The sequence below is a fragment of the Aythya fuligula genome, chromosome 22 (genome assembly GCF_009819795.1).
Source record: "Aythya fuligula isolate bAytFul2 chromosome 22, bAytFul2.pri, whole genome shotgun sequence".
Taxonomy (NCBI): Eukaryota; Metazoa; Chordata; class Aves; order Anseriformes; family Anatidae; genus Aythya; species Aythya fuligula.
Window position 1 is genome coordinate 5,296,523 of NC_045580.1, and position 26,387 is coordinate 5,322,909.

At 47.8% G+C, this 26,387-nt stretch overlaps 2 protein-coding genes across 15 annotated transcripts in view; one reads left to right on the top strand and one right to left on the bottom strand.

The window, feature by feature from the left end:
* Positions 1-14,258, top strand: part of GRAMD1B (GRAM domain containing 1B) — a 96,027-nt gene extending 81,769 nt beyond the window's left edge. For 13 of the 14 annotated variants that reach the window (XM_032201888.1, XM_032201894.1, XM_032201897.1 and 10 more), the window contains 8 exons: positions 4-146; positions 688-791; positions 1,200-1,403; positions 1,631-1,721; positions 3,127-3,138; positions 3,461-3,568; positions 6,687-6,804; positions 7,484-14,258. In XM_032201888.1, coding sequence (XP_032057779.1) covers positions 4-146; positions 688-791; positions 1,200-1,403; positions 1,631-1,721; positions 3,127-3,138; positions 3,461-3,568; positions 6,687-6,804; positions 7,484-7,573 — 870 coding nt within the window. In that variant the 3' untranslated portion in view covers positions 7,574-14,258. The remainder of the gene's footprint in view (positions 1-3; positions 147-687; positions 792-1,199; positions 1,404-1,630; positions 1,722-3,126; positions 3,139-3,460; positions 3,569-6,686; positions 6,805-7,483) is intronic. The other variant, XM_032201889.1, reaches the window with a different exon arrangement.
* Positions 14,259-14,275: 17 nt separating this feature from the next.
* On the bottom strand, positions 14,276-23,428 carry SCN3B (sodium voltage-gated channel beta subunit 3). The gene is made up of 7 exons (XM_032201904.1): positions 23,155-23,428; positions 22,626-22,798; positions 20,865-21,028; positions 19,041-19,266; positions 17,866-18,004; positions 17,158-17,254; positions 14,276-16,672 (listed from the first exon to the last, which is right to left on the bottom strand). Exons 2-6 carry the CDS (start codon positions 22,678-22,680, stop codon positions 17,191-17,193), a joined length of 648 nt encoding a protein of 215 aa, XP_032057795.1. The 5' UTR covers positions 22,681-22,798; positions 23,155-23,428; the 3' UTR covers positions 14,276-16,672; positions 17,158-17,190.
* Positions 23,429-26,387: the final 2,959 nt, after the last annotated feature.

Here is a 26,387-nt window from a genome sequence, read left to right on the forward strand (position 1 = left end):
CAGACAATGTACAAAGCCAGCCAAGAAAGCGAGTGCTACGTCATAGATGCAGAGGTGCTAACTCACGACGTCCCCTACCACGATTATTTCTACACCATTAACCGCTACACGTTGACTCGTGTTGCCAGAAACAAAAGCCGACTCAGGTATGCTGCTGGTGGGATAAACAGCTTTATTGATGATCTGGAGTCACCTGGGGGTGGGAATGCATCTTTCTGGAGGGGTAAAAGGGGCTGGGGAGAACTAAGCCCCACTTCTCTGTTGCAGGAGTTACATTTGGGTCAGAGAGAAGAATTTTCTCTTGCCCCCTTCTTTGAAGCAGGGACAGCTGCCATACAAAACAAACTAAATGCACTAAGGCTCTGCCTCTGAGAAGCACTTTGGGGGACAAGCAGAGGAATGTGGTACCAGGGGAAACTGAGGTGTTTGTGTTTCACTCTGATAAGTAATCTAAATGTCTGCCTGCCCCGTGGCTGAAGGTTTTGTGAGTCCTCTTTAGGCCTTACTGCCACTGCCTTTGGAAGGACTTTTCATGCAGTGCTGCTCACCTAGAAACACAAAGGGCTAAAACCCTTCCAGAAATAAGTGTGAGCATAATTATTTTTTATATAAACATTGACAAAGGATTGTGAATTGATGTAACCTCCTGGAAGGAAAATTGAGAGTGACTTTCCCCTTTCCACACAGGGTTTCCACAGAACTACGTTACAGAAAACAGCCGTGGGGGCTGGTGAAATCCTTCATTGAGAAAAATTTCTGGAGCGGCCTAGAAGATTACTTCCGTCATTTGGGTAAGAGTGGCAAGGACTGGAGCTGCAGCCATGACAGGGGCATGCTCTTATGGTTTGTGTGTGTCTCCCCACAAGCAGGCAGCATAACGGCGTGGTAGCTGCTGCCAGCCTTCTGGGGACTAGGCTTCAGAGGGGCTTTTAAATAGGGCCGGCCAAAGTCATTGCCACTGCAATTGGTAGTACTTGCTGGCCATCAGCTCTTCTCTGAGATGATTGAAGGCAGTCCGGGGCCAGGGTTTGGCTTAAGGTGTAAGGGATCTGTAATGTGTCCCTGGGCACAGCCACCTCAGACCCCACCAGGGTGCCTGGGCCAGCTGAACTCCATCCAGCAGCCGTGCCAGGGGTTTGTATCTTTGCAAGGCTGCTGCCATCTCTATTAAATGCTTTCTTTCCTCGCTGCCTCTGCAGAAAGTGAACTGACCAAAACCGAGAGCACATACCTGGCTGAGGTCCACCGACAATCCCCCAAAGAGAAAGTGAGCAAGCAATCAACCGTCCGCCGGCGGAAACGGGCCCATGCCCACCTGCGGGTGCCACACTTGGAGGAGGTGCTGAGTCCCGTCACCACCCCCACGGACGAGGAGGTTGCTCACCGAATCAAGCATGTGGCAGGTGAGGGACTACAGGGACCTCACACTTGGGGGTGGAGAGCTGGACACCTCCAGAGACAAACCAGAGCTGTGTTCGTGGAAGGTTAATGGGCAGAGAGGCCAGGGATTTGCAGAGCGATGGAAGCATGATGACTTTTTGAGTAAGATGGAGGGGTGGGTAGAAGAAAAATGTTGCCCTTCCCATCAGGCAGCATTTCATAGCCTGAACAAACCCATCTGTCTCGTTAGGTTCCACTCAGACACGGCACATCCCTGAGGAGAGCCCCAGTGGCTTCCACCTGCAGAGTGTCTCCAAGCTGCTCCTCGTCATCAGTTTTGTGTAAGTAAATTTTTTTTGCTCTGCCTTTACTTTGGTCCTCTCATGTTTCTGATGTTCTTCACTCTCCTGTACCGTTTTTTGATTTTCTCTACTTCCTCTCTGGTCCCAAACTTTGCTCAGCACAGAGTAAAACAATGACAGGCAGAAAAGAATGAATTAAAATTTCCCCCAAATGTTCCATCAGCTGTTTGATCTGGCTTGATCCCAGCTTTGGCCAGTCCTTAGCCAGTCACTGACCTGGCTCCATAGGTTTTTCCAGATCTATTTTTTTTTAAAGTCTCTTCTTCCCTCAGTTTTGAGAGGCAAGTCAACAGTAGGGGCTCATTTTATAGATTTTTATTAATTTTTCTATCTAAAGTGACATCTAAAAAGATGCTATCTGCAAAGTAAGGATAGAAACACATGAGACAAGAGAGACTGGCATGGTTCCACTAGTTCGGCAGCAAAAACTGTGCTTTAGTTTGTGTCCTTTCTCTGCCACCACCTTTCCCAGTTGCTAGCCGTGGCCTTGCTGGATGTGTGCTCAGAGTGAGCCGGGCATGGGGCCCTCGTATAAATGCGGACAACCCAGCAGTGTTTTTGGTTTCACTGTGTCTCAGGCTGCCAGTAGCTTTCATGGGTTAGTGCTGCTGCTGACTGCAGAGGTTTACAGCAATGACCCAGAGCAGCTGGAGAAATGTGACAGGCCAAGTGACAGATGCTTTGGGTAGACAGCCTGGTGCTCTCTTCTGTGGCTAGACAGGTGGGTAGCAAGGCACAAAAGCTTTATGATGCTCTCTCCTTACAGGCTACTAGCTTAGCTTACAGTGCTGAAGGAGCTCTCCGTAATGTTTTCAGAATACTTTTCTGGCTGGTTGCTATCCGCCTGCCTGAGCTGGGCTATAGAGAGGCCATTCTTCCAGCAGAATAGCCACACTATTCAGAGACGGGCACGAGCATGTTATTTTTGAGCCTGTTCCCTGAGCCGCCACTCGCGCTGGTAAAGAGAGTAGAAATGTGCATGCGTGGCGGTGGAGGAGGGAAGAGAGGAGCCTGACAGCATCTGGTGAACTCAGTGGCTGCCCTGCCTGTGGTGGTGTGCCCACCTTGGCATCAGGTGGGAGTGGGTAGGGCTGGATGTGTGCAATGTGCATTTCCATGTTAGTGCCCTGCCATGGGCGCTTTGTACGTGTCCACAGGAGCCACACACAGCTCATCTTTTCCTGGGTGAATTTCACCATTAATTGCAAGCCCGGTTATTTCTTTCCCTCCGGCGTCTTTCCTCCCTGTTCCTTTCTTCCCTCCTCCCTGCCATTTATCTTCTGTACTGTCTATAAACCTCTGCTCAGCCCAGTTTCTCCCGTTCTCTGTCAGTTTGTTTCTAACCTGCAGCTACTCCGTCTTTTCTCTTCCCTGCTCCCATTAGGATCTGTTTCAGGTACTGTCTTTTTTTTTTTTTTTTTTTAATCCTCTTTACTCTCCCATTTCTCCCCTTTCTCTGCATTCAGCACATCCACTCAGCCAGCCTGTCTCATCCATCTGTCATCCCTGTCTGTCTGTCCTTGCTCACACATCTCTCCCACATGGTGAAGTTTTGGGTTCTGATCACTTGGCCCTTACACAAGTTAAATTCCCACTCCCATTCAGCGTGGACCTGGGCTCCAGAAACCTCGTTAAAGCTCTGGATGTTTCCCCAGGTGTGACAGGCAGGCAATGGGGCAGCAGTGCTCCCAGTAAACTGTTTTTCTCTTTATTTGCAGTCTGGTGTTGCTGGTCATTCTCAATATGATGCTGTTCTACAAACTCTGGATGTTGGAGTACACTACCCAGACGCTCACAGCATGGCAGGGCTTGCGGCTCCAGGAGAGGTACAGTCACACCAGCTTTGTCTTTGCCTCTTCTTGCATGTTCCCTACAGATGTTAGAGGCTTTACCAGGACACCACAGCTCAGGGCTGTCTGGTAGATTGCTTCCCTGTTGTGTGTAACAGATGAAGTGGGTAGATAGCTGAAGACATGGGGCTGCTCAGTATTTCCTGATCCAAAGTGCTGAACAAGGCAACCTCTGCTTCTTCCCAGGGTCCCACTTATCTGAGGACACAGGCTGTACAAAGAAATGTTTTGTAATCTTGGGCCAAGGTTGTCACCTCCCTTTCTCTGATGGCTCAACTCTAAACACTCAAAGCAGTGTTTAGAAAGAACCTCTTTGTACCCAGATAAGAATTTGGACTTGTGACATGATTAATTGTTGAAAGATTTTGAAAGGTGTGGGTCTAGCTATCAGCAAGTTGTTACAACATAGGAGGAAGAGAGAGCGCACTGGGAGGACAGAGTGCTCCATAACAACCTAAGCATTCCCTGGAGGTGTACTAGATGGAAACGTCATTGCAGATTGACTTAGTTTCTCTAATAACTGATAGTGTGGAGCCTTGCCCAAGGCTTTTTGAACATCTTATTTCATTACAGTGTCCGCTGGGTGTGTGCTGTTTGAGGTGAGGAGAGCTCCAGGCTGTAAGGCTGTATTTCCCATTTCGTTTTGCAGAAGGCACGCTGACTTGCCGCAACCAGACTGCATATGTTGGGATCATTTTTTATTAGATAGACTCCCCCATCTGGTCTAGAGTTGAAGTGGACCTGCCAGTCAGCATTTCCCAGGGTGCCCTCCAGAGCACCTTTTGGTAGATGGCATTTTACAGCGGTGACCTGATGGCCCAGAGCTGTTTAATAATGACCAGCAATTTGGCGTTTTGAATTCCTTCTGGCAAGGTTAGGTGAATGCTTTTTCTGTACATAAATGCTAGGTGTCCTGCCTGATCAGCTTCTCTGCGGTCAGCAGTTGAAGTTGGGAACATCACAATCCACTTTGCTATGGTGTTTTGGTCTCTTTATGTCCCCTTTCTGGACATCCTTTTGTGTAGTTGCGGTGATTCCCTCTTCAACTGACTTTGTCTTGACTTTAAACAGTTTGCAAATTACTTTATTTGTTACTTGTCTTATGTTACAGGCTTTCCACTTCTCATTAGGGTGGGCTTGCTCTTTAACTGGTAATAGCTGTGCAACTGTCCCACAGATCTAGTCAGTGATTTTTCCTGCTTTATCTCCCTATGGCAGTCTTGGTATTTATTTGGACCACTACTGAATATGGTATTAAGTATAGCACTGTCTTATATGCTGTTTGTAATGTGCATGTACTGTAATTATAGGGGTGGGTAGGGGTTCTCCTATTTCCCCTCTGCACAGTTAACTTTGTTGTGTTGTAACTGCAATTGCTGTGGATTAGACCAAACCCACCTGCTGGGTCCAAGGTGGGGTGTGCTCAGAAGTATTCAATTCGAGGCTCTGAAGATAATGATCTTCAGGTGCTAATGAGATTAAGGAGTGGTACACTTAGTTAGGGGGACTACTCACTGCCCCAACCCACTCTGAATCTAAGTATGTGGCTTCTCCACTTAGACACAGAAAGCAACATTTATTAGTAGCAGAGTTATTTATTATAGTCTAGGATTACTGACCACTGGGAATGGGTCCATTTTTTTTTTTTACTTGTAATGCTTTTTAGTTGTCACACTTACCATGTCCTTGTTTAATCTCCAGGTCAGGAGCTGGCTGGGCAGGGCAGATGCAAGCCCTCAAGCCCTGGACAGGAGGATCCCCAGGCCTGGCTGCCCAGAGCTGCCATGCAGGGCCACAGGCAGGTGACCGCAGTGTGCCTGGCAGGTAGGTAGAGCTTGGCTGCGACAAGGCAGGGATTAAACACTGTGGAGCAAAGCAAAGCCACACAAGGAGAAGAGGTGAGGCAGTTATCATGGCACATGGCAGGAAGGCACGGCAGAGGTGCCCCCATTCTGCCCGTCTGCCAAGGTAAGAGAGGATGAGGCTGTTAACTTGCAGTGTCTGGAGAAAGAAGGAACTTGAGGGAGCTCTCCCTTCCCCCTAGGAAGGCCCTGCTCTGCTTAGCCTCCAGGGTAGGAGACTTGAAAGTCTCCACTACGGTCTGTAGACCTTAAGAGGTGTATACAGCAGGAAGTAGCTAAGAGAGGAGGGATCCAGCTATCTTAGGAAAAAGCAGAGCCCAGGAGGTAAGCAGAAGACAAAGCAGCGAAGATCCCTCTCTCTTACAGATAAGCAAAGCCCAAGAGATGAAAGCAGAAGACAAAGATTTAGATGTCTTAGAAACTAGAAAGGCCCAAGAAGCAGTAAAGAGAGAAGTAGCTGGCTTAAAAGCTGGGGGCATACAAAAACAACCCTACCTCTTAGGCGAGAGAGGTGCCTCTGCAGCGCATTCCTGCCATCTTCCAAGTGCTGTGCTCTCTGCCTCAACTCTGCTCCTCGCATTGCTTTGCTCCATGGAGCTTTATCCTCGCCTCATCCCAGCCAAGCTCCACCTATGCACCAGGTGCACCGATGTCCTTCCTCTGGCCCTGAGCAGCCAGGCCTGGGGATCCTCCTGTCAGCGGCCTGACAGCTTGTGTCTGCTCTGAGCCTCCTCCACTCAGCAGCCTCCAGCCCTGTTGTGGAGGATTAATTAGGCCTGAGGGGTGGGGGGAGGATTAATTAGGCCTGAAGGTGGCTGCCGCTACAAAGAGAACTGGTGCTGCTGTTATTCAGAATAAGGAAAGCGTGGTATTAAGGTGATGGCCAGCACGGCATGTCTAGGGAAGTTAAAAAAATCCAAACCCACTGCACAAGGCTAGCACCTGCCCAGCAGTGTACACTGAAGTCCCTGTCAGGGGCCCTGGTGCGTGGGCATTCAGCTCCAGCTGCACTAGAGCACTTGTGCAAAAGGCACATCTTTGCTGTTAATTACCACAATTAAGGCAGGCTAATATTAGGAAAATAATAAGTGCATCTAGATGCTACCCCCTTAGGGTGGAAGGGTTAGACAGAGATTGATGCAAGCTGCAGCCCCCCTCCCCTGCCAGCCCACTTTGCTCCCCCTTGACCATGGTTTCCCCAGATTCACTCTTGCTCATGTTCTGCCTGACAGGTTACCCCAATCTCAGACAGAATGGGCCCAGTTACTAGAATCTCAGCAGAAGTATCATGACTCAGAGCTACAAAAATGGCGCGAGATCATCAAATCCTCCGTGATGCTTCTAGACCAGGTGAGACCACACGGCCCGTTGGTGCTGTGCGTGGAGGGTCACCATGTCCTCCCAGCCACACAGCCACACACTCGCAGTCCTTACCTGGATCCGCTGCAGCCTGTCAGGTGCATCTCCTCCAATTCTGTCTCCCTTTAGCTCCATCTCCTGATGCTGGGGTGGGCAGCAGATCCCAAGGGCTATTCACAGGATACCATGGATTCTCTCTCACCTCGCAGGGGGGTCCAGGCAAGTCAAGGAGAGAATTCTGGAGGGCCAAAACCTTTTATTAGACAACACATCTTGTATCTAGGCTCCGACATTCCAGAGGGGTCTGTAAGGCCTTGGCAATCCATTTGGAATACAAATTTTTTCCCCTCAACCCTGGGCTCATATGTGGCTCACATGGGTGAAGGGGACGCACTCTCCATGGGCCCTTCACAGCACAGAGCCAGCAGTTTTAGTATCCATTGCCTGAAGAGCCCTCACCCTGTACCTTCTTCTGCTCACCCCTTGTTGTCTCACTGACTCCCATCTTCTCAGTCCCCACCGGTACCTCCCAGTCCCCCACAGCAGGTATTATGGTGTCAGTACTTTCTGTGAGTGAAGGAGGCACCTGGAGGCACTGATGGGGAAGGAAATCCCGAAGCCCTGTCACCTTCAGGGTAGCAGCACATTGGAGACGTTTCTTGTCTTGCAGATGAAGGATTCACTAATAAATCTCCAGAATGGCATCGGGTCCCGGGACTTCGGGTCAGATCCAGAAGAGAAACGGAAACGTTTCCACTAACAGGCAGGAATGCAGGAGGCCAGAGGACGGTGTGCAATATGTGTAAATAGGATATATAAATATATATATAAATATATATATATACAGAATATAAATATATATATTATATACAGATTTTAAGAGAAAAAAAAAGCCTACGTATCGCGAGGAAGGACTGACCTCCAAACACTGGTTGAAATGGAGCGTCTCGGTGGTAGTGTGGGGTGTGCGTGTGTGTGCGTGTGGGAGGGCTGTGCTCTCCTGGCACTGAGGTGCGCTTAGGGATGCACCCTGTGTGCTACCCTGGGCTTTTGCACCACTCTTCTGTAATACTCCTGGCTGTCTGTTCGTCTGTCTGTCTGTTTTGTTTTTGTTGTTTCAAAGGGAAGCATCAGAGCGAATGCCCCTCCCCTCCCTGCGCATGAAGGTCCCTGACTGACTCTGTGTATCTACACGTATAAAGGGAACACTGTCAACTTCTTACCTTGCTGGCTTCAGGACAGAGAGGTTTTGGCAATCACCATCAATCCCTCACAAAACTACTCCGTGTTTGGAGAGGAGGCCTCCAGAGGAATTGCTCTAGGTCTGTGGAGAGCAGGTCTCACTGGCAATCATCCTTATGGCTCTTGGAGCAGAAATGCAATTTGCTGTCGTGCTGGCCAGCCTGGTTCGGAGAGCAAAGCACAGAACGTAAATAAGCCTGAAAAGCTTTCTCCAAACACCTAGTTTGCCTCCTCCTGCTATTGATACTGCATTAATTGCCAAGGAGATGGTGGGAAGGGGGAGGATCTGCCCCCATGGTGCTCAGATGGAGGAGAGCCACGCTGCAGAAAGCACACTTCCATCTGTTTTGACAGTGTCCCCTTTACGTTTTCTGTGGTTCTCTGCTTTTTGTGTGCTTGGGCCCCTGCCATTAAGCCATCCCTGTGCTGAAGATCTACATCGGTGCTGATAAGGGCTGTCTGTGTGACTTCTCACAACAGGGGGAGTGCCCCAACTTAAAAAACAAAATCAAAACGAGTATTTCTATGCGAGCCCTCCTTTCTGCCAAACCACGTGCTATTAGCACAGTGTGGAGTGGGAAAGCTAAGGGAACTTAGCAGAACCACTCCTGCCATCCTGCTCAGCAAATTTACCTCTTGCTCCTAGTCTGAGAGACCACTTTGCTCATACCTCTTAGCCCTGACCTTTACTTCTAATCCATGTGGGAAAGCATTAGGTAGAAAAGAAAAATATCCTTTCCTTTAACAATGACAACAAAAGGACACCTTTGCTTTGGATCCTTACCTGCAAGCTAGAGCAGCAAAGCCTTCATCAGTCCTCATAGAGGTTAGGAAGGGTCACAGGGACCAAAAAAGAAAAGAAAAAAGGGACTAAAAAGGGACTGTTAAGGGGTGCGGGACAGACTGGGGGATGTCCACACTGTAAGGCATCTGACTGGGCTGTCTCCTAAGCTGCACAGCAGTGCATCTGCTCTCTAAGCAAGTTAGGTGGTAGAGCTGCATTAAAGACATTGTGTGTTTTTACTACTTGTGGGGGATAATTCCAGATTCCCTTTAGCAGCCAAATGAGAAAGAAGGGCAGAAACTGATGTGCAGTGTAAAAAAAGCCACTGTGAGTGGGTGGGATGCAGGGTGCTTGAGTGGGTGATTGATAAATGCTTTCTCATCTTACCTGGATAGGTAGATTAGGTGGTATGTGAGACCCTCAGTCTTCATCATTACTCAACACCAGGATTTTTCCACCTTCTAAATGGCAGGAAGGAGTCAGCCGCATATTCCCCACATGCAGTTGGTGTGGTTCTAGCTTGTCCACTGTCTTTTGCTCTAATTGGCACTGAAAGAGCAGGGGACATAAGGGTGAGTAACTGGTTTATGTATCTTTGTACCAGAAACACTGATCCACACAGCTGAGGAAGAAAACGAGTCTAAGGAAAACCCTTACAAGCTCTCACAGCCCAACCAGGGAAAGGTACCATTGGCAGAAGTAACCCACTGATTTCTCCCAGCCTGCCTAAGATTTTTCATGACCAAATTCTAAACATGTCCCACGGACAAAGACTCACAGTTGAAGGAGTGTGGATGAAGGCAGGTTACTGAATGCACATTTAAGGGTGTGAAAGGTACAATTGGCAAAAACATGCCTCGGAAGCTAGAGAATAACTTGTATTTATGTCTGTCTGTTTGATTTCATGCTGCTGACTACTGTGCTGCTCCCTGGCTTTTTCCAGGGAGGCTGCTGAAATGGCTACTGTACGATGAATCTGAGCTGCTAGTAACCTGAAAGGGTATCCTGCTGCTCTCCTCTTGGGACCAAAGGGCCCCAGCTCCATCCCCACTGTTGACTTGCCACACTGGCTGAGTCCCATTTTCCCATTTGTTACTCCCACAGTTGCTAAGCACAGAAAAATGCCTTGCTGCCCATCTTCCCCTTTTTCAAAAATTAATTTCAGAGAGAAGGAAAAAAGAGAAAGGAAGCCCTGTGCTTGCCGCGTTTCCTTGCCAGAAAATGCAAAGGCTGTATCTTGAGAGAGAAACCTGGAACGTGGGTCTTTGTAACCTGGCTGGCAAGCTTCTTTCTGTCTGTAGAAAGACAACCGAGCAGGAGACAGAACAACTTATGTGTCCGAGAGGGTAAAACAGTAGTCAGAGCTGGCTTCTTACCCATCTGGTGTTCTCTTGTTAGTTGTGGAGGCACAGAATCCCTTTGCTTATGTGTGTGTCCTTCTTCCTCTGCAGCATTTTTGCAAATGGTGGTCACATTGGGTTCTGGATGTTCCCACTGATTTGGCTTCCTTGGGATTGGCCTTAGAGACAGAATTGCACAAGCTCAGTTAAATTAATGTGAGGCTACACACAGGCCGATATAAAAATATTAAGCACTAATATTCATTCTGCCTGCACATTACTCTAAACTGTTTAACATGGTTGACAGCTCTAACACACAGTTGCATTAAATTCCTCAATAAAGACCATAAGGGTGTCAGTAAAGAACTTAAGAGTGGTGGTCACCAAACATGCCCTTCAGAATGAGGAACGCTGCTGTTTGGGGACTTAGGTTTCCTTTTCTCAAAACCCTAGTTACGTTGGATTTTTTTTTTGTCACTTGGCAGCAAGTCTGGCTTGGAGGTGGGTAGTCTGGCAAGTCTGGCTTTGTGAAGCAATCCTTTATTGCCACTTATCAAAGTAGTAGTGAAAGAGAAAACTAAGGTCTTTTCCATAAGGCAAAACCCACAGTGGCACAAAAGCAAGGGCTCACACAAAACCTCAGCATGTTCTCATTTAGATGCCATCTTGTAGAGAACTACGATAGGAATCACCTGCTACTGCAGATGAATTCCAATCAACAGATTAATTCCTTTTACAGCCCCAGGCAATTTTGCTGCAGTTCATTCATGATTACATTTCCTAGGGAAATTAGCAGATGCTTTCTAGGAGCAAGGCTGAGCAACCTAACTGATGTTGCAGGAGGTGGTGCTTCTGCCTTACCTAAGCAGTCACAGCCTGGCTGTCCATAACATACCTCAATCATGCCACTGACACAGAGTACACCTTTCCACACAGCTTACACACTGCCATTCCTGTCTGGACCCCATTTGTCTACTTTAATAAAAAGAAATCTAAAACATATATATTTATTATGATATAACCCTGTACTGAAAGAGACAAGGCTTCAAAGCCTGATGCTGTGCTGGTTTTAAAGCACCAGCACTAAAACACCTCAAAACCATCACCTGCATTGCTATAACCCCTCTCAGGAAGCCTGGCGTGCCAGGCTGTGCTCCCTTCACATCAGACAGCCCCCTGCTCATTTTGGAAGCTCACCTGGGTGTATGGGGGATGGTCCTTAGCCTACCTGTCCCTAGCAGCACTAAATCATGTAGCCTACTTAGGTATGCTTTTTCCTACCTTTATATGAGGTGAAAAGATTGATTTTCAAGTAGGCATTGGAGACACATGGTCCAGGTACTTGAGATGAGAGCTTTTGGCTGTGTTGTGCAATGATTTCTGTGCAGATCTGTAGGCCTGCAATATGCCCAAGCAGAGTGAAAGACACACTTTCATGCCTCACACTTTCACTTCTACACGTCAAAAATGCTAACCAGAAGGGAGTGCATACATACAGGTTTTGGTGAATACAGTTTCTTTCTCACATGACTTTAATCCTTCTCCCTTTCCTGGTGGCTCTGCCTTCTCAGACCTGTATTTCCGTCATCTTTCAGGGATGCAGACGCACTTAAATTGAGGAGACAGAGAGGGGAGCCTGCAGCTTTCATACCAGCCAGCACTAGGACAGAGTGGTAGAGATAATCTCCAACCCTAAAGAGACCAGCACTGCTCAAACAGAATGAGCTGCAAACTAGAGGTTAGCGGTGGAAATTCTGGGGGAGTGAATCACTCCTAGCTAGTTAGAGGATTTTCTCCTTACTATTAGGAGTGGAAAAACTTTTGGGCCCCTTCTTCCTCTGGGGTTCATTTACAGAAACACAGCATGAACTTAGTGAGTTAAGGTGTAGGAAAAAAACATCTGTGAATGCTCATTTCCAGGCATACACAGTCTCTAGCCTATTGCAATGATCTGGGAAGAGGCTCTGTCTCGAATCGGTAAAATTTCATTTGTGGCAAACACATTGAGTCCTACCCTGCCACCTGTGTGACACAACCTTGCTCCCGAAAGTACCTCTCCACAGAATGTCCATGCTTGCTTCCATGGGAGGTACGTACCCAACTAGCCATTTTCCAGCATATACCCAGGGCAGGACTCTGTCCGTGTTTCTTTTTCCCAATCAGGATACAAGCAAACCACTTTCTAATTTAGAAGTGGCAATTTCTGGTTCCACAGCATGCTAAAGGTGAAGCAAACAAAGCATCAGCACTGGGTGCTTGCAGTACTGCTGGCTAGGGGAAGCAAGGACCTGACTCAAGTCATGTTTCTCAAGGCAGAATTGTGTTGCCAGAACTGTTTTTTCCAAATTACGTGTGCAACTCTGAAGAGCTCATTGCAGCAGGATCTCTGCTAGGCTTGCTGCCATTGAGAATCATAGAATATCCTAAGTTGGAAGGGACCCACGAGGATCACTGAGTCCAATTCCTGGCTCCACACAGGACCACCCAAACAGTGCAGTCATGTAGACTCTGGCTCAGTCTTTTCAGTCTCAGCACTAGTTAAAACATCTAGCAGGGGCTTGCTTAAAAACAATACTCAAAACAGAGTCTCTTAAACCAAAGCATCTGAGGTAAGTGGCTCGCAAAACCTTTGTGTCAGTGTAGTTTTCAAGATGTGACCGTGCCGACCTTTAGGCCCGTTCCCTCTGCCTGGCATGCTCTGAGCTCTACGCTTTGCAGTCTCCATAGCACGAGTCTCTTTGTGCCATAATACCTGTCTTTTTCTAGATGTGCACACTGGCCAAATAAGCTCCTCATGTCTTGATCAACTGCCGATTGAGATTATTCCCTGATCTAGCCAGACAGCATGGGCTTAACCCTTAGCATGGATACGTGGTGTGCCATGCCCTCTTCTCCCACACACATTTTGCAGTGCTTGCTATGGCTCTTCCCTCTCCCTACGTCCCTTTGCTGCCAGACAATCATTCCCTTTGTCATAGGTGGACTGACCTGGTGCTGTCCCTGCTTGCCTTTCCTTGATGCAGTCCGTACCGCTCTTCAAGTGAATGTGTTCTTTTTTGTTTTTGTTTTTTGTTTCTGTTTTTTTTTGTTTTGTTTTGTTTTTTTTTCAGTAGGGAAAAGGACTTCCTTCTGCAGAAGGAATTATATTTGCACATGGCTCAGGGAGGTACCCTCTCTCGCCGTTTCTGTTACCTCACTCATTTAGGCCAATTCCATTGCTAACGTTAAATGGCCACTTTCCCCAACTGAAACTCCAAGAATAGTTAGGGAATAAAACAAACGTGCAGCTCAGGTTCTACAGCCACTTGGTCGTGTCACAGTCTCGGCTCAGACTGCCCCAGCAGCATTAGGATTTGTGGGAGCAGCTGTTATGAAACAGCAACTTCATCCAGCAAAGAGGTGGAGCCTGTGCCACACGGGCGTAGTTCCGATCTCCGCAAGCCCACCTCCCCTGTAATAGCACTTAGCAGAGCAGATACAGAAGCACTAACCTGGCTCTTGGCCTGCTGAGGTCGGAGTGGAGGGAGGAGCAGCAGAACCGTTGCAGCGTACATCCTTAACCACCCCGGACTAGCATCGTGTGGCTGCGGCACCTCTGGGACGTTATCATTCCCACAGCAGTTCATCTCTCATCGCATGCTCCAGGGCTGGATAAAGCTGCTAAAGACCCTGGAGCGTGTTCTCCTCACCTGAGGCCCTGGATCCTGCAACCCCAGATGCTGTCATAATTGCAAATTAACGAGGATGGCCTCATGTCAGCAAGGAAAGGGAACGGGTCATATAGTCACCCGCAGGTGCATGCTTCCCTTTGGGATTTCACCACTGGAGCCCGGGAAGCAGAGGGCTGTTGGCCAAGGCCGGTGCAGCCTGTAGCACCGCTGTGAACTTCAGGGTGGGGTGGGGGACGAACCGTGATTTTGTTTTAGGAGTTGTATAACTGTCAAACTTTGCGCTGTGCGCAAAATGCGATAAAACGATAATGAAACTTACCTGCTAGAACCTAGGAACTGTAAAGGCTATGCAGCCGAAACTTAATGTAAGTAGCTAGTACAATGGAAGTATAAATTAAAAAAAAAAAATCTATCAGACAAACAGCATGACTCATGAGTGCTTTGTTCTTTTTATTGTCCTGCCTATTCTAAAATCTCTTCTGTCATTGCCAAATACACAGGGAGGGTCTTTTCAGATACCAACCAGGACCATCTCTCCCAGGACACAGCCTGCCTTTAACACCGCCCTTGAGAACCCCCCCCCCTTCCTTTTTTTTTTTTTTTTTACTATGGGAATCTTGAGTAGAATTTAGGCACCATTTTCCCCTGCCTAGAACAACACAGGGCAATAGTCCTATCTGTATGCAAGAACTGTAAAAGTGAAAGATTTGTCCAAAAGGCATCTTAAGAAGATGCGTGCGTAATACCCGAAGGTGCAGGACTAAAGGACGGCCCTTCTTTACCACCTGAGGTAGCTCTCAAGAAGTTTTCAATTTTCTCCTTTTTTGACTTCACATTATAACATCAGAAGGTTGTCAGTACTTCACAAGGACTAGGAGAAACAGAGATGAAGTGAGAGAGAGGTTTATGTAACCTTACCTAAAAATCACTCTGAGCATTATTGCCATGGTCAGCAATGGAAACTCAGTAGTTATTGTCTAGTCACTCCTCTGTTGTTGTGGATCTAGAGTTAGGATTATGCCAAAAATTGCCTTGAGGCCAGGCATGTTGGCCTAGGGAAAATGAAGATACCCATCAGAACTGGAAGAGGAGCTATTTTTGGACATTATGGTTTAAGGAACCAGTGCCCAGACTACAAGCGTGCTTCATCTGGAAAATGTGCTCACGTTGCCAGACTCAGCTCTGGGCTTGAGAAAGATCCTATGGTGAAGACTGGATCCTAGTAGTTTACTGAAGTTGACACTGCTCTAAGAAAGGCATTTGGAACAACTGCCAGTTAGAAATCTGGCTTGGGATTTGACAAATGGAACAACTTCTGCGATTTTTAGCAACACATAAACTGCAGCAGAACATAAGCAGGGGAAATTCCATACGTAGGAAGCATGCTTTTGATTCACAAGCACTTTGTAATACTTAAAAGCGGTCAGTGTAGCAAAATTTGTCAGCTCTTGCAAGCAGTACAGGCTCCATTGCAGCAGGGGTGTAACACCATCTCCTATATCAAAAGGAAACCTTCTCCCACTTTAAGTACAATTCTACCCCAATGTTTCTACCATTTGTTTCCTCATGGTCCTAGTTATTGAGCTCAAATATCTACGTTTGAGGCCAGAAAACTGATTTTATTCTGTTTAAACCACTAAAATTTAAAAGGTCAGTTTGCATTCACTGAATTTACAGTGTAATTCCTGTGCAGCAGTGGGTCATTTACAATGAATATTGAGACTAATCATCACATAATACATAATTACTACAAAACTAGGAAAAAGTAACCACTTTCTCCATATTCCTCTAGGTGGTGCTGTAGGATAGCGTGAGAAGACCATCACGGTTACAAGTACAATCATTTTACAAAGCTGTCAGTCCTTTTACTGTGAGGACTACGCATCCTATTTACTTGGCATGCTTGTTTGCCTCCAGCTGTCATCCTTTCAGGGTTTTCCCCAGAAACAGGTTAAAGGCATACCTTGTCTGACTGGCTTGCCTGTTGCTGCTGAACACGGCTCCACAGGTTATTCCTACCACTGTGTCTCTGCGTGCTTGAGGAGTAAACCTGCTACACAAGGGAAATGGAAGGAACTAAGAATTTTGATACATGCTAAGTGGAAGGGAGGGTACAGGGGGGTCATGTATCATACAGCCTCCCAAATTAGGAGTACTTCGGGATTTCTGCTCTCAGCTCCCTCCTTCAGAAGCAAGTGTGAACATGGCACAGGGACTCATCCTTCACTACATGTTTTTCATCAATTGCAATGCATTTATACTCCTCATACTCTACATCTGCACTGGTAGCCCAAAGTCCAGAGCAACTTACTGAGCTCAAATATAATAAAAATATAAAAAATATCTCAAATAATTGAACTCCTTCTATTTAACACCTCTAATAAATGCTGGGGCTGTAACAAATGGCGGAACATCACCCTAAATGACCTTGTTCCCAGTCCTGCAGGTCAGAACAACATGATACATACAACCTTTACCTCTGCAATGGAGAACTAGGATATTTTGCAAATAAAAGTGGTGGTGACAGCAGCTAAGGAATGACACTAACATTTACAAAGCCATTAACGTGATGAGGGGACTGAAACTTGGGAAGGAGCCGTGCTGCCCACACCCCTGTGCCCTTTGCTCAGCATGCTTCAAAAGGAGAGTCCATTAACAAATGGGCTGGCAGCTCAGAATGGAGTCATGAGGCCAAAGTCAAGGCTGTACAGAGTCCAAGGCAAATGGAAGAGAATTTACACTTCCCCGCATTTCCTCCCGACGGCGTAGAGCTCCCCCTCAAACCTGGCTGGCATGACATGGTCCTTCTGTCTTCAGAGCCCCTGCAAGCGAGAGAATTCCCTTGGAGTACAAGTCATTTGAAGGTACTGAAGTGAGGATCGTGATACATTTAGCGTGATACCTGACAGGACATGAACAAGTCTTTAGATCTAGGTCACAGACATTTGCACACAAAGTCCTTCCTAGAAGACATATCCTTTGGAGACAGTGCCATTTATTCCTCCTGTTCCCCATCTGCAGGGGACAGTGACTGTTCCCAACTCCACAGGGATGCACAAAGGAGGAGTAATGAAATCACAGCCTAAATATGTGCATTGGTTTGGGGTTTAAAATCATTAGTATACCCACCATCCAAAGATACCTGAATTGCTTCTAATGTCACTGGAGAAGCTCCAGAGAAGGGGCAAAGCCAGACTCCAGGAATCTCCCCTCTGCCATTTCTCCAGCCCCACACACCTAACCCACTGTAGTAAGGGTGAGGGGTTGACAGGCACAAGCAGCAATTCACTGCTCCCTCATCACCTACCCTGGTGCCGTTTGTTCCGCTGGCTCCTCTCTGCTATTCCTCCACAGGCACAGCACAGTTTTCCTTGTTTTCTGACGGAATCGCAAGGTAGTCTGTTCTGTAGTTGGAAGGAAAGAGGAAAGCTTAACCTCAAGCGCACATTTCAGGCCCATTCACCCTTTCAGAGGTACTGAATGACTGTAAGTATCTCTAAGGTAACAAATTCCACCTGTAGAAGATGCTCACAGTAGGACATTCTCATTGGCATAGTCAGGAGCAGACAGTGAGCCTTCCCGACTGTTAAATCCTATACATACAGCTTTCCTAGAGATGGGAATGGGCCAGCATAAAAACTGGAACATCCCTGGTGTATCAGCTGCCAGAATTCTCCTTCTCTTCCTCTGCTTTTTCGAAGTAGCACAGGCTGCAGGCTTGTGAGTCAGATCTCTGAGGGCAGGCCTTCCACGAGAGCATCTCCACACGGTTCACGCTGGGCCACTTTGGAATACTGCCCACCTTGGCCACCCTCCCTTCCCTGTACATCATCCCTCACCTTGCTGCTACACCGTCTCTTTTGGTACTCCGGAACACTGCAATTATTCCAGACATAGCAAACATCAGCTAGAAACGTGCAAGAGCAAGGTTTGGTCTTCTTGCAGTCTGACCTGGACTGAGACATCTGAAGGACCCTTGCAGCACTGCTCACATCTGGAGGGATGTCACACTTACGCATTTTCCTGGGCAGCCTCCTCTGCCTTAGAGACTTTTCTGTAGCAATAGACCATTTCTATCAGTAGCCACAAGGTGAGGAAGACCAGCAGAATATACATCATAATTTCAGAGATGACTGAGGTGAAGTCTTCTCCAGCTGTTGAGAAAATGAAATCATCTCATGATCATTTACATGCTGTCAGAGCACAGCAGCTCCATTCAAACCCTCGTGTCATCCTTCCTAACCCACCTTGCCACAGACCCAAGTGCCACTACACTGTCATGGGTCGAAAGACAGGGAGCAGGCAAGACTGCCAGCAGAATATGTATGCCAGCAGCGACTCCACTGCGTGTTTCCACAGGCATCAAGCATGCACAGGCTTGCACGTGTCTTGCATTCTCTGCAACCTACACATTCCTACAGATTGCTCACCGTGTGCCTCTCTCATCTTCACATTCTGCTTCCTTTGTACATCTTACTCACTGCTGTTACTTGAGTGTGCTGTGCCGGCAGTGATTTGAGAGAGATCAAAACAGAGGTGCTTGTGGGGAAGAAGGAAAGGGTAGACACAACAGGAAAAGATGAGGGGTAAAAACTCTTGTCCTTCTCTGCAGAGGACAGCGGGATTCCTACTGATTCCTAATGAGCCAGGATCTCAGCACAGACGGGAGCAAAACCAAAAGGAGTGGTAAGACAGGAGCAATGCAAAGGGAAGGAGGGGCTGGGAGAGGGAAGAAGCAACAGACTGCTATCAAAATGGAGAATGAGTTGAAAGAGGGAGGGGGCGGAAGCGAGGAAGGAGAAGCTGTGGGTATCCTGGCAAAGGCTGTGCTGTAGCATCCCAGAGCCGCCAGGGGAGAAGGGAGGGTTCTGAGCAGAGAAACTGGAAACCTCTGCTTGCACTTTGTGCCTGCCCAGCTGTTCCCAGACATTGCCTCAGCCTTCCATGCTTATACCATCCCCACACAAGCACTCTGTGCCAAGGCAAGGCTGCAGTCAGGAAAAAAAAAAAAAATAATAAAGCTGGGCTTTCCTCTTGAACCCTGTATAGTACTTGCTGTTGGCAAAGAAAGACACAGCTACCTGGGAGCTCAGTCCCCCCTCTCCTGCAATGCAATACAAAATTATGTCCCTGTTAGACAACACCCATGGCACATTAGGACACAAGACACAGTCTGCCAGTCCTCCGTACCCTCCTCCACCACGGTGAGGTGGATCAGTCTGGAGCTTGTGAAGAGAGGCCGGTGAATCTCAAACTCAAACTCCCGGGTGATATTACAGGTGTAGATACCCGAATCGTTCAAGGTGACGTTTAACACAGTGATGGACACATCCTGCATGTCTTTACTCCCATTCCACTGTAACCGACCACTGAAGCGGCTTGGAAATTCTTGATTTGTGTTCCTGTACTTGTAGATCTGTGAGGAAATGTGAAGGGATACTCAGATTAATCACTGGCTCATATCTTGGACAACACCAGAGAATATGCAAGAAACGGTTGAAACTCTGTTCTTCTCTAGCTACACATGTGTACGGCCTGGGATATGGCTTCCTTGGGAGCAACACATATTCAGATTCTGCCATCTTTTACCTCAAAATCTCAAACTACTTTGCAAAAGAGAGAAAATTGAATCATCTCCATTGTGGAAGTAGAAAAACTGAGGCACAGAACAGCAGAGAGACATAGGGACAATGACACAAAAGATCAGCAATGCAACTAAAATTAGGATCCCATAGTCTTAACGACCAGCCTGTCAGTCACTGGATCATCTTCAGAAGGTACCACAGAAAATAAATACTGCAAAGACAAATGGTCATCTTCAGTAAGCCCTGGGATACTCAGCTGAAATCAGTGTTGCAGAAGAAATAGAGCAGTGTGAAAATAGTCTGTCAGAAGAACAGATCTTAGGTGGCTTTCACAGGCCTAATTTTTGGTAAGTTGCTGGCTGACCACTATACATGATCACAGCATTACACTGCCTGCCCCAGCTCACCTTCATTACCTTTCTCTGGGTTGCCACCAGCAAATCTATCACCTGGGTCACTGAAAGTGAATGCCTGCCTCACTCCCTAGTGTGGCTCCTTTTGTTCTCAGACGGTTGGAGCCTATTTGCTATCTTGTCTGTCTCTGATCAATCACAGTAAAATGCAGGTACTGACGTAATTATTCATACTTAGATAAAATAGCTAGACAGGAATGTGTGCACTCAAACCTTGTTCTCAGATTCACCATTCTTTCTTGATTTCCAGTCGCCTCTTGTGTAAGATTCTCATTTTAATTCACCCTGAAAACTGAATTTTACCCCTTCCTGACAGGGATCCAAAACAACAGAGATCATGCCACAGTCAGCACACTACTGCTTTGTCTGTAGCCAAAAAAAAATAATTAAATTCTGTCCTACAGATTTAGCAGAGCCTGATTTAACCTCCAAAGAACAGTTTCAGGGTTAAGAAGTGGTCCAGGAAATAAGACTTGGCCAAGGCAGCCAGGACTCACCCCATACTTTTGTTTCTCTTCTCAATTCCCTCATGTATTAGACAATACATATTAAAGGAAAAGAACTACAATTCTCATTCATGTACATACAGCCCCAAATGTTTGGGCTCACCAGCAGATTCCAGCTTTTCCTGACACAGGTACCTGCTGTGTGCAAGCATGGATAACAGCTAAACAAGGAAAAGACACTTTAGACACTGCCCAAAAGTGGTGCTGTGGAATATCTGGGCGAAAATGCTATACAAATGGTGCAGACCTGCAGGTTGGAGCTGAATTTAGCTCCAAGCTTGTCCCTCCTCCATGTCATTAAAGCAGCCTGCTAGGCATTTCTACAGACTTTGAATGAAAACGAGGCATAAACCTTTTGTTCGTATTTGGGTCTCTCTTCTTCATCACGGATCCTGTGGCAAGACAAACTCACTCTCCTAGCACCTTTTGGCTTCTCCTACATGCCTTCACTGGACCACATTTCACCAGACGACCTAGAAAAGCAAGGGCTCAGCTACCAAACATACATACGGGTTCATCTTTTCCACCCTCCGGCCTGTAGAACCATTCCACCATCGTGCTGGCTGTGACCTCTTCCCTTTTCATGCAGGAGATGCAGAGTAGCTTCATGTGTGTTCCTTGGACAGCCTCTGTCTCTGATGGAACTTCAACACATACTGCAGAACAAAAACCAGCTAGGAGGAGAAGTGAGAAGAAATGTAAGAGAGAAAAAGAGAGGTATCAATTACCCAATTCTCAGCACTTACGACCCCATCATCCCCCAATGAAAAACCTTTTGATTCAATACTAGCACCCTCTGACAACAACTAAGTCTCAAATGTCAAATTTTACGAAGCTTCCTTCTCAGAGGCATAAATAATTCATAATAATTAACAGAGGGTGATCACTTCATGCAGATTCACCTCTCCAGCATCTGCCTCGCCACAACTTTAATTTTCCCCCTAGTAATTAATGCTGCTTTAGAGGCACTGTTCATTCTCTCTCACACATGCTGAGCATGCTCCTGTTTCAGCAGCAATTACAGTGTCTGGTATGAGAGAAAGCCCAGAATTCAAGCATGGAGGAACAGCTCGCTCTTCTTTGTGCTAATTTAAAAGGTCTGGATGTTTTAATCTGGCAATGTGTTCAAAACAAAGGGGTAAGATTCTCGTTTCGCTTCCTGTTTCTAGGTTTCATAAGCAGTCCAAGGAACCAAGGGGCTTGGACTCGAGTACATTTGGCAGCTGGGGGAGTTATTGATTTTATATGCATTCTTGTTCAAAACATTTCCAATCAGATTTCTGCTAACACTGGCAACTATAAAATACTGCTCTCCCAACCAAGACAAAAATCACAATCTGTGAAGCCGAATACTTGTGAAAACGAATGCTTCAGAACAGCATCTCAGACTAAATCCCTGCTGACATTTGTCCCCTGGGCTAAACAATGCTGGGTTACGTCTGTCCAAACCTGTCTCCAAAGCCTAGAGTATAGATGAGTGAAGATGCTGATTTTGCTAGCTGCTCCCTTCCTCCCCAGCCTCTGAGATCCCATTAACCCCCACACTCCTGAGCACTGAATTATCCCGGGACCTATCCTGGAGAACAGCCGGATTCCACTTCTCCCATACTACCAGCTCCGTGGGTAGCAACAGCTTTCTGGGAGAAAGGAGAAAAAAAAAAAAAAAAAAAAAAAAAAAAAAAAACAACAACAAAAAACTGGCTCGTGCTTTATTCCATTTCAATTAAATATGTACACCCACATCCACACACACATCCACAGAGCTGTAGGTATACGTGCAGATTACACTTAGCTGTATTTGCAAAACCAGCAAACCTTTGCTGGGTTTCAGAGGAAAAACTGGAACTGCAATAAAAGCTACATGTTTCCTTTAGTTTACACAGACTGCATGGCCAACTAGCACTAACACGCACTGCATATTGGTTTGCACAACCTCTCTAAGGAAACTACACGTTAAATTACATTGCAAATTTGAGAACAACAGCAAACGGGAAACAGTAAGGAACTTGCATGCATATTAAAGCACACGTTTTCTGCGGTAAGCCCACTTAGCACGAACGCATTTTCTTTGTTCACATTAACTCCATTACGTCCATAGTAACTCTCTAAACGTTATTTCCTTCTCCTCTTGTAAACAAAACTAAAATCCACTCTGAAGGCTGGGCTCCGCGGCAGCCTCAGAGAAACCCTGCTGGGAAAAGGAGCATCCTCCGGGAGAGAAGCAGAGGATTCGGAGGTGAACCCGAGGATGACAAGGAAAGGAGCACCTACCCCAGACCACCAGCACGGCCGAGGACACCCACAGCAGCCGAGGCAGCGCAGCCATTGTCGGGAGCGAGGAGCAGCTCCCAGCAGCTCCCAGTAGATCCCAGGATCTGGCAGGAAAACGCTCCGGGCTCCTCTCGCCGCCTCGTCCCCGGTGCAACAGGATGCCTGTGGCGAGCCTGGAGGAGAGAGCGCAGGGTGGGAGGATGCTGCTGAGCGCTCCCGGATCCTCGGGTGGCGCTTTCCCCGCGGGGTGGGACCCACGGCCCGGCGGCAGCACCACGGACAGGGCCGGGGCAGGAGCCAGCAGCAGGTGGCCGCTTCGCCCTCCGGCCACCCCAGCAGCGTCTCCTGGCTCGAAAAAAGGCTTGTGCCGAGCCCTGCCTAGCCCGGGCGGGGGGCCCGGCTCTCGGCAAGCATGCGCGGCTTGGTTAGAGCCGGAGGGAGGATGTTAGCGACCTATAGCATCACTTATCCGGCCTCCGAAATAAATCCGGATCGAGGGAGGGAGAGAGGGAGAGGGGAGGGGAGTTACCCGTGAGAGGTCACCCAAAGGCCTCCGCCTCTAATGAGGTTAATATTAACGTTTGTACGGCTCTGAAGGTCGCAGTTGGAAATACTGGGAAATCCTCTCTCCTCATGTTCCAGTCTGGTTCCCTGGGGGTCGATGCCAGCAGCAGGCTGGGCTTTCTCTTCTTGGCCTGGAGCCACCGCGCCCAGAAGGGCTTCTCCAACTTTGAAGGTCACCGTGGACTGAGAGGGAGAAATGAAGTGCTTGTTAAATGTGCTCCCTCTTTTTAAAGCGTCTGCTCCGATGGCAGCTCGATAAACAGCACAGTCTATTGAATTAAACCTAACCCATCCCATCAGACGACATGTGAGCAACTTCCAGTGCCAAAACCCAGAAGCAAGTGTTGGACACGGGCAGCGTGCAGACGGTCAGACTCACCCGAACAGAAAAAACTGCAGGCAGCAGAGAGCCCAAGCTCCAAGCCCATCAGCTGGACGTTTACTCTCAGTAGGGCACAACACTGCTGAGGTCCAGACCTGCCTGGTGCTGGGGGCTCGGTGCTGAGGGCACACACGTGCAATCTGGTTCTTGTGCTGTGTAAGTGAAGCAGGCACAGAACAAAGACAGTGAATGCTTTTCCTAGATATCATCTCATCAGCTTCATGTCAGAATGCTGCAGTACTGTCTGCCTGTAGCCACGTGCTGAGCAACTGCCTCCACAGCATCCCTTGCATGCTGCATTTCTGCGATGGCAGAGTGACACGAGGCACACCAGGGTCCCACATCTCCCAGGCACCGAACCACAAATGCACAGGAAGAGAATATCAGGTGCACAAAGAGCCATGCAACAAGTCCAGGGAATTCCTAGCTAAAGGACATCTTTCCAGCTCCTTGCTCTGCTCCGTTATTACCCCCTGGACACGTTGTGCTCTGCCTGGTTCCAAACCACAGCTGGCTGGGAGCAGTGAAACCTTTGCAGCCCTGAAGTATTACAGCAGCAACTGACCGGTTGTTTTCTCCCGTCGCCCCGTGCTGTGTTCACAGCTCAACAAAAGGAAGGGCAGACAAAGCCATGGGATTTGCTCCTAACTTTTCTGGAACAATCCAGCCTGTGCATGGTGGATGAGTGCCGATGGAGGGGTTTTTTATAGACACAGGAACTACTGAACAATGTCCATGGCTATCTCATTTGACAACCACCTGTTTCATGAAGCGGGGTGGTAATCACATCTGTTCTCAGGAAGCCAGGTGCACTGCCAGCAAGCACAGGGCACGGATCAGCAGAGTTGTACTGCATGTGCTATGGCTGCTCTAATTACTTCTGTCATGGAGAATCCTGCCAGGGACAATAGGGGCTGGAACTGCAGGCTTATGAGGAGGCAGCGGCTCTGTCATTTGGTCAGCAGCCATTAACTGACCCTTCATCATTTTTTCTCTTTTCTTAGCACAGCCCTGCTCTCAGGTGCCTCAGGGCACCAGCAAGAAACAGAAGCTTTTCCTCCTCTAACCCCAGGGACTCCAGAACTCATCTGTCAACCAATTTAAATTACAGTAACAAACGAATATCTTTAATGAGTTTGTCCCTCAGAATCACTCATGTACAGACCTCAAGCACTGCGCACTACCCATCCTGGTGAGACTGGAGCTCTAATTCCTATTTAAAGGAGACAAACTGTACCTAGAGATGAAAATCTGGTGAAACTGGGCTTGGATTTGGGTGGATTGTAACACAAAAAGTCATAGGCTAGAGACGTACATGGAGACCACACCCTCTCTCACCTGGCTCTGAACTTTATTCCTTCACCTAAAGTGTGCTTAGTATACTACAGACAAAATCAAAGGTAATTCAAAATAAATGCTTTTAGTCAGTCCAGTTTATTAAACTGCTAGAACGTGTTCCCTGGACTTCTTTTCAGCCATACTGCATGTTTTGAGAATGAAAGGATAAGATACTTTCACTCTTACTGCGATCTGGGCTTAGCTGGGAACCGCTCCAACATCTCCACGTGCCTGTCTTGAGCAGACAAGAAACACTGCCCAGACCTCACCAGAAAAACCTGAAAATACATGGGATATTGTACTGCAAGCCTCTTTGAATTTTCCGTGCTGTGAAAGGGGTGGAGAGCATGGATCCTCCACAACCCACCCAAGCCAGGGATGCGCAGCCCCCTGACGCATCCAGAGGGCAGGCTGAGGACAGGGTGCAGGGTCCTCGGCACCACAAAGCCCTCAGCCATTTTGCTGCTGCAGGGGAAATGCTGAAGGGGACTGAACGGTGAGGGAGAAATCTCTCTGCAAGAAGCAGCCCAACTTACCGTGCAGGAGTTGCTATGGCAACCCACCCAGTTAATGCTTCACAGGCAAAAAAAAAAGAAAAAAAAAAAAAAAGGCTGGCACTTTTGCACAGGCACAACAAGACGAGGAGATAAAAATAAATTCAGCACCCCTGCCCCCACTAATCCTTCACTCTTATGGTCTCCGAGCCAGGCTACAGGAGTGGGAACACAAAACCTGCATCTCTGGACTCCGTGTGACAGCCATCACGGCAGCTCCCTCTGCCATCGCAGTCACATCAGCTCCCTTCAGTGCACATCTCTTCGCCGTGCAGCTACACATCAGCAAAGCTCGTTCCTTGCACAGCCTCTCCTGTCTGGCAGGAGCCAACACAGACCCACCCCGGCATCACTCGCTCCCAGTCAGCCGTCCCAGTCTCTGTGCAGTAAGCCAACAGCAGCAGTGCAAGCTCCCGATGCACAACAAGTGCTGGGGGAAGGAGCACAAAAAGCAAGGGATCTCCCTTCACACTTGCTCACTGCTGCTCCCCGAGAGCAGCCTCGAGCTGGTACCAAAGTAGGAATGGTTTGCAGCAAAGTCACACAGGATAACGCTGATAAGACTGATTTAAAAATGCTGAATTAGATGAAGGCATCCTACCCTAGCACTTTAAAACACATTCTACAGAAATCCATTGTAAGGGCAGGCTTCTCTAGTTGCCTTTACAGGACAACTTTAATTCTCTCTTTATCCCACACAAGATTTTAAATGTATTCTCCACGTACGTACTGACATCTGGCCCCAGTTACTGTAAGCACCAGTGATACTCCTCGTACACCTTATTTCCTGACCTGCATTTCCAGGCGATGCAGAGCTCCCAGTGCAGTTCAGGTGCACCCAGCCCCAGCAGTGTGCTCCTCCCGGACCCTCACCCCACACACCAGGGAGGTCCCCGTCGGTGCTTTCACAGCACAGGTACCCAG